At 37.8% G+C, this 8592-nt stretch overlaps 1 protein-coding gene across 1 annotated transcript in view; it reads right to left on the reverse strand.

Annotated features, from left to right (window-relative positions):
• The window catches only part of ANKRD45 (ankyrin repeat domain 45), a 39967-nt gene extending 31636 nt beyond the window's left edge, over positions 1–8331 (reverse strand). Inside the window, exon 1 of the mRNA XM_030887766.2 lies at positions 8007–8331. Within this exon, the coding sequence (XP_030743626.2) occupies positions 8007–8331 (325 nt within the window). The remainder of the gene's footprint in view (positions 1–8006) is intronic.
• Between the last annotated feature and the right edge of the window lie 261 nt (positions 8332–8592).

Genomic DNA, 8592 nt, shown 5'->3' on the forward strand with positions numbered 1-8592 from the left:
AAATGTTTTGAGAATGATGTACAAATGCGCTTTACACAATTGATGTGTGTATGGATTGGGATAACAGTTGTATGAGCCCCTAATAAAATGTTTAAAAAGAAAAAGATGAAGCTGAAGAAAATGAAAACAAGTCTATGGGAGCCACAATACAGCCTCAAGTCCACTGTATCTGCACTTCAAGAATATCTCAAGAGCAGGTTTGATGTACTGAACACTAATGATAGAAGACCTAATGAGCTGTAGGTGGCATCTAGAACGAGATTCATGAAGGTCAAAGGTCATTAAAAAGACAGGAAAGAAAGAAAAATTTGAAATGCATGTCAGAAGAGACTCTAGCTGTCTCTTAATTGTAGACTAGCAAGGCCAATGGAAAAATGATGAAATCAAAGAGCAGAATAGAAAACTTCAAAGGGCAGCTCAAGAAGACAAAATAGAATATTATAATGAAATATGCAAAGACCTTGAATTAGAAAACCAAAATGGAAGAGCACACTCAGCATATCTTAAACTGAAAGAACTCAAGAAAAAAAGTCAAGCCTCAACAGGCAATATTGAAAGATTCTGGGGGCGAAATACTCAATGATGAAGGAAGCATCAAAAGATGATGGAAAAAATATACAGAGTCACTGTACCAACAAGAACTAGCTGACATCCAACCATTTCAGGATGTAGTATGTGAGAAAGAACCAATGGTACTGAAGGAAGAAATACAAGCTGCATTGAAAACATTAGCCAAAAACAAGACTCAAGGAACTGATGGAACACCAACTGAAATGCTTCAAAAGCTGATGAAGCACAGAAAACACTCACTGGTCTGTGCCAGGAAAATTGAAGTTGGCCGGCTACTTGGCCAACTGACTGGGAGAAATCCATATTTGTACCAATTTCAAAGAAAGGTGGCCCAACAGAAATGCACATATTATAGAACATTATCATTGATAACACATGCAAATAAAATTATTCTGCAAATCATCCAACAACAGTTGCAGCAATACCTTGACAGGGAGCTGCCTCAGGTTTAGGCCAGATTCAGAGAGGATGTGGAACAAGGGAGATCATTGCTGATATCTGATGGATCTTGACTGAAAACAGAAGATACCAGAAAGTTGTTCCCTTGTGTTTTATTTACTGTGCCAAGGCATTTGACTGTGTAGATGATAACAAACTATGGACAACCTTGAGGAGAATGGGAATTCCAGAGCACTTCATTGTGCTCATGCATAAACTACATGGATCAAGAGGCAGTTGTCGTAAAGGAACAAAGGAATACTGCATGGTTTAAAATCAGGAAAAGTGTTCATCAGGGTTGTATCCTCTCAGTAAACTTATTCAATTTGCATTCTGAGCAAATAATTCTAGAAGATGGATTGTATGAAGAAAAACTCAGCATCAGGATTAGAGGAAGGCCTATTAACAACCTACAAAATGCAAATGATGCAGCCTTGCTTGCTAAAAGTGAGGAGGACTTGAAGCACATGCTGATGAAAATCAAAGATCATAGCCTTCCATGTGGATTACAAATCAATGCGAAGAAAACAAAAATCCTCAAAACAAGGCCAATAGGTAGTATCATGATAAGTAGAGAAAAAAATTGAAGTTGTTAAGGATTTCATCTTCCTTGGATCCACAATCAATGCTCATGGAAGCAGCGGTCAAGAGATCAAACCATGCACTGCATGGGGTAAGTATGCTACACACTCCCTCACTGCCATCAAGTCAGTGCCATATAGTGACCTGATCGGACAGGCCAGAATGACCGCTGTGGGTTTCTAAGACTGTGTGTAACTCTTACAGAAGCAGAAAGGCCCATCTTTCCCCCAAATCTGCTGCACAGGACTTCTTTAAAGTGTTTGAAAGCAAGCAGGCTATCTTGAGGACTGTGGTGGCCCTGACCCACACCATGATAGTTTCAATTGCCTCATGTGCACATGAAAGTTGGACATTGAATAAGGAAGCCCAAAGAAAACCCAATGCATTTGAACGATTAAAGTTCTACCAAAAGGACCACCAAAAGAACCAACAGATCAGTTTGGGAGGAAGTACACCAGAAGGTTCCTTAGAGGCAAGGATTGTGAGACTTTGTCTCACCAATTGGGAAATGTTATCAGGAGAGACCAGTCCCTGGTGAGGATACCATTCTTGATAAAGTGGCAGCAAAAAGAGATGCCGGCCCTCAATGAGATGGATTGACACAATGGCTGCAAAATGGGCTCAAACAGAAGAACAATTGTAAGGCTGGTGCAGTACTGGATGGTGTTTCAGTCTGTTGCACACAGAGTTGCTATGAGTTAGAGGCAACCTGATGACCCCTAAGAACAATAACATTACTATGCTCATTGTTGTGGATGAAGCACAGAAAGGTTGCCTGAGTCACAGAGCTAAGTTAGTGACGAGTTGAGATTTGAACTCAGGCTCCAAAATCCATGCTTTAACCAATCCACAATACAAATATTTTGTAACTTACTTTTTAGTTCAATGTTACAGTTTTTAATTATCCATTTTAATACTCCAAAAGGTAGTTAATTATTTTAACTGCTATGTTAAATCCATTGTATAAATTGTATAAGTCCATTGTATAAATCAACCATAATGTATGGACTCATTCTCCTGTTGATTATATTGTTTCTAATTCACTAATATATTCCCCTACTGATTTAGATTATTTCTATATGTCTCCTTCTCAGAATGTGTGAGTGTTTTACAAAGCCACATATCTAGAAATGGAAGTCTGAAACATCAGTATGTTCATTTTCAACATTATATAAATGTGACTCGTAGTTACTAGACCATTTGTGTGCCCTCCACAGACTACAAGGGCTCCTGTTTCACACATCTTCACAGAAACTTCATGCTGTCAGATATGGACATTTTTGCCAATCTGGTAGCTCACTGTTTAAATTTGCATTTTTAATGGTAAATTTACGTTTGACTATTTTACAGACCATGAAAGGCATTCAAATACAGTCAGACATGTGAATTTACAGTTAAAAATACAATGACTGTGAGTAACATTATTATATAATGTTCACTTAGAAAATGAAAATACAAATAATGTATAATTCTAGGACATCTACTTGTGTTCATGTGGAATCTGTATATAGACTAAGAGGTGATCTTTCACCAGAACACAGGAGGCTGCATGGTTTAAAAGTCAAAAAAGGCGTACATCAGGAGTGTATCCTTCCACTATACTTATTCCGTCTGTATGCTGAGCAAATAATCAAAGCTGACATACTTTGGATGCGTAAATCATTTACTGATACAGATCAAAGAATACACACAGCCAAAAGGAAAAGTATGTTTGGAGGTTGATTATGGAAGCAATAGTACAATTATGTTTGACATGATTGGACTATGAAATGATATGACATATGTATTAACTCCCAAGTCACAGAAAATTTTTTTTTAAGTATAGATCTAGGAATGGGTTTGGGGCTCCCACTAAATCCTAGCTCCAACTTAAGAACAATCAGTTCCTATATCATGGCTCTGCTTGATGTTCACCTTCTTGAAATGATCACTGAAGAAAAGGGTGCTACAGACAAGTGTGGTGAAGAAAACAGATGGTGCCTGGCTGTCAATTAGAATAATGTCTGGGGTTTTAAAGGCTTGTATCCAAACAAGCAGCCATCTAAGTGAGGAATCAACTAAGTCCACACAGAAGAAGCACAGCAGCTTGTGTGATCCAAAGATAACAATTACAAAATTTGAATAAGGTGAGGAGAAAAGCATCAGAGCAAAAATGATGAACACCCTATTATTGGAGGGCTCTGTGGGACAGTGGGAGCCCCAAACCTATCTGCAGAGCGTCTGGTCAGACTGAGCCACTGGCAGATCCACGGGCAAGAGCCTCAAACAGCCTTACTATCAGGCAGAGACTATTGTAATCCTGATTATGCTGGATCAAACTTAACCCTTGGCCAGTTGACCACCCTGTAGACATGACCTGATTTTATTCTGAGCGCAAGCATCTTACATGTTCCATGACAGAAATTTCTTCCCTGGCGTTTTGAACCTTGATGGGGGGTCTTCTCCTTCTTACACATTATTTGTATTTTTGTCTCTATACTATTATGATTGTATCCTTACCACCTTAGTGCAATTTTGTTTTTTATTGTTTCTGTTGGGTTCCCAGCTGTGAAGCACAGGAGGAGTGGATGCATAATGATAAAAACTGATACAAGGAGATATGGAGATCCAGGGGTGTCGGGTGAGTGATAGGGAGGGAAAGGAGATTTGGGAATTTAAAGGTGGGGGTGCGGAGGGAGCCCTAGAACTAATTGTGATTGCACAACTCATTTTAAAGGCGATTTAACCATCGGTGTGTGTGCAGGCTTGGGGATGCTCTAAATTGATGTGGTAATTATTGTACAGTTCTCCTTGATATGATTGAATGATTGAACTATTGAATTGTATGATATGTATATCATAGGGCATAAAACAGTTGGGGGAAAAAAGAATATACACAGGACTACGACGGAACATAAAGGAGATAAAAATCCTCACAGCTTGATGAATAAGCAGCATCATAACCAGTGAAGCAAAGACTGAAGTTATCAGAGATCCACAATCAAAGCCTATGGAACCAGCAGTCAAGAAACCAGAGGACATAATGTGATGGACAAATTTCCCTACAAAACAATTGTTTAAAGTTTTATATATATATATATAAATATATTTTATATAATTATATATAAAATCTTTGAAGACTAGGATGTGCCTGACCCAAGCCATGGTCTTTTCAATCATAGCATCTGCATGGGAAGACAGGACAGTGAATAAGGATGTGTGAAGAAGAGCTGATATATTTAAATTATGTTGTTAGCAAAGAATAAATCAATCATAGAGTGCCAAAGAATTAACAAACCTGTCTTAGAAGTATAGTGAAAATGTCCCTTAGAAAAAACATAGTGGTTCAGAAATTATGATAGTGATTGCACAACTGTTCTTAGTATGATTGAATGATTAAATTGTATGCTATGTGAAGTATATGCCAATAAAACTATTTTAAAGAAAGAAAGGATATCTAGACTGTCCTATCTCGTTCTTTGGACACGGGTATGTTATCATGCTCTTTGTGAAGAATATCATGCTTGGCAAAAGAGAGTCAACAAAAATAAGGAAGACCCTCTGCAACAATGAGTTTAAACATACCAATGACTGTGAGGAGCGTGCAGGACTGAGCAGGGTTTGACTAGGCTGTACATAGGTTGCTATGAGTTGGGACAGACTCGATGGCACTTAACAATAAGAGTGAAGTTGGGCATATTTCTGTCTTTTGCTACTTGAAAAGATAACTGCAAATATCTTCTCACAATCTGTCACTCAACTTTTCGTTTCCTTGTGGCATCTTTTGGTGCAAATATTAAAATGTTCATATAGTTAAATATATCAGGATTTTCCCTTCATTGTTCATGTTCTCTGTGTCTTGTTTGAAGAAGCCCTGTGATATCTCAAAAATATAGAAATATCCTCTCATTTTTTAGGAAGGCTGGCATTTTTGATTTTCACATTCATACCTTGCAAGAACCTATAACTAATCTATATGCATGATACAGATCTAATTTTATGTTTCTTCCAAAGAAATAACCAATCTTTTCAAGAATTGTTTGTTATCTTTCCCACTGAAGTACAGGGTCAGCTTCTCAGTTGACATTTAAAACAAAAATTTAACAAACTTGCTGAAAGCTATTGACTAGATGGATAAATGAATTTGGGGAAATTTTCCATCTATATATTAAATCTCAGTGCCTGCAAAAATATATAACTTGGATCTTGTTTTATGTCATTCAATAAAGCTTTATTGTGCTCTCCCTAATCAACATTATCAAAGAATTTTCTATTGCACTACTCTTTTTAACTAAAACGTATTTTTGGTTCCGTTGATTTAATTTTGAATGTCATTCATTTACTATATTACTTTCTTTTTTTGACTTCTTTCTTTTTAATCATTTTTTTAGGGGCTCATACAACTCTTATCACAATCCATACATACATCAATTGTGTAAAGCACATTTGTACATTTGCCCTCATCATTGTCAAAACATTTCCTCTCCACCTAAGCCCCCAGCATTAGGTCCTCATTTTTCCCTTCCCTCCCCGCTCCCCCCTCCCTCATGAGCCCTTGATAATTTATAAATTATTATTTTGTCACATCTTGCCCTGTCTGATGTCTCCCTTCACCCACTTTTCTGTTGTCCATCCCCCAGGGAGGAGGTCACATAGAGTTCCTTGTAATCAGTTCCCTCTTTCCTACCCACTCTCCCTCTACCCTCCCAGTATCACCACTCACACCACCAGTCCTGAAGGGATCATCCGCCCTGGATTCCCTGTGTTCTTCTACTTTCTTTCTGGTATACAGTTGTCCTTTTCCTAACTTTTTTTGCTGAATGTTTAGCATATTGATTTTTGACATTTCTTCTACTCTGATATATGCATTAAACTAAATTTTTATTTTGGTTGTATTTCATGGGTTTGGATAGATAGTGATCCTGCTGCCATTCAAATATTTCCTCATTTCCATGACATTCTCTGTGATCTACAAATGATTCAGTGTGTATTTTGCTTCTAAAATTTTTTTAAATCATTTTATTTGGGCCTCATACAACTCTTATCACAATCCATACATACATCAATTTCGTAAAGCACATTTGTACATTCATTGCCCTCATCATTCTCAATACATTTGCTCTCCACTTAAGCCCCTGTCATCAGCTCCTCATTTTGCTTCTAAAAATTATAAGGAATTGTTCACTTGCCATTTTGTTACACATTTTCTGATCTTATTTTGTGATCAGAGACCAAGACTACATGATACTGATTCTTTGGAATTTCTTGATACTTTCTTTATAGTCTAAAATACAGTCAATATTTTAAATGTTCCACATGAGCATGATGAAAATGTAGACTTTCAATTTGCTGTCAATCATTATTTTCTACAACGACCTTGTTTAATTCCTGTAATCTGAAAAAACATGTTATTTAATTTAAAAAGAGTTAATTAGGTAATATCTGCTAAAAACTAATAAATCTTCTAAGAGAAAGGCAACAGTTCTATTGAGCATTTACTATGTACCAGTTCACTGTGGTACCAAGCACAGTTCTACCAAAACACCAACTCCATTGCTGTCAAGTAGATGGAACCCCGTGTGCTACAGAGTAGAAACCTCCGTAGGGTCTTCTTGCAAAAATCTTTCCAGGACCAGATTCCTAGATATTTCTTTTGATAAACTGCTAGGGGAGTATGAACTACCAATCTTTATTTATGTCAATCATCAAGCCCAGATCACTCGTTCCACTTAGAAAGCACTGAAGTTTGCTCCATTTAAACACCGATAGCCCACTGCCACCGAGTCAATTCTGATTCTTAGCAACCTTATGGAACAGCGATTCATAGCAATCTTATAGAACTGCATAGAACTGCTCCCTAGGTTTCTGAGACTAGATATTGACAGGAGCAAACAGCCTCATATTTCTCCTAAAGAGCAATTGGTGGCTTTGAGCCCAAATCGTGCAGTTAGCAGCCCAATGCTTACCCCACTGCAACACCAGGGTGCAGCATTGAGACAGGATATTTATATGGATTATCTTACTTAATCGTCTAATAGCCTATAAGAAACATACAATTACTATCGCATTTTACCAATGAAGAAAAAGAAACACAGAAAGACGAGGTAACTTTCCACAGCTAAATGGTGAAGTCTATGTTCATAACTACTGTGTTATACTGTATTAACATAGATATAAATACAGGAATACATATACATATGTTCACATACCAGGGGATTTCAAAATTTTGTGAAAAGAAAGAATTAAAAGATACTGGAATTTTCCATATATTTTTTGAAGTCCCTCTCATATATGTACATATAGGCATATGTAATATATGTCAAATAGAAAGAAGGCACTTCAGATCTATCCAGCCTGACAGATGGTAAGTGCATCATTTCTTTGCTCAGGCATTGTTTTCCTTAAGTAGCAACGATGAGAGAAAAGAGACAAAATACCTCTGGCAGACTTTTCGTTCAGATTCACGCCGTATTTTGCCAACGCTCTAATCACATCACTCTGCCCGGCCATGCAAGCTGCATACAGCAAATTTCTCCCCACCATGTCTTCTTCCAAGAGCAGCTGCATGGCCTGTTCATGATGAGGATTTGCAGGATCCTCAAATATCTTCTGCAGGCCTTCCACATTCCCTGTGAGAGCAGGCTCCAGGAGGGGATTCACAGTGCTTGTTTCCGCAGGTGCTTCGGCAGCTTCTTCTTCTGGCTGTGACAAACTCGCTGATCTTCCTGGACTCTCTGGCTCTTCAGGTCCTCCTGACTCCATTACCTTCAGCTATACCTACAACCAACAGCAGTCATAAACATCTCCACACACAAAGCAGGATGTGTGCACCGGTGGTCCCCACAGTCACAAAGCCTAGAAAGCCTATTATGTGACAAATCTGAAGTATATTCAATGGTTTGTAATAACAAAGGGGCACTAGTTTGGGACTGGCATCAAAACATTATTACGTAAAAGATGTTTAAGTCTATCTGTAAGTGCTTCTTGAGTGGTTTATTTTGTATGCATAGAAAGACGCTACAT

Source organism: Echinops telfairi, unplaced genomic scaffold (genome assembly GCF_000313985.2).
Source record: "Echinops telfairi isolate 266 unplaced genomic scaffold, ASM31398v2 ScPeMD7_7424;HRSCAF=8462, whole genome shotgun sequence".
NCBI lineage: Eukaryota > Metazoa > Chordata > Mammalia > Afrosoricida > Tenrecidae > Echinops > Echinops telfairi.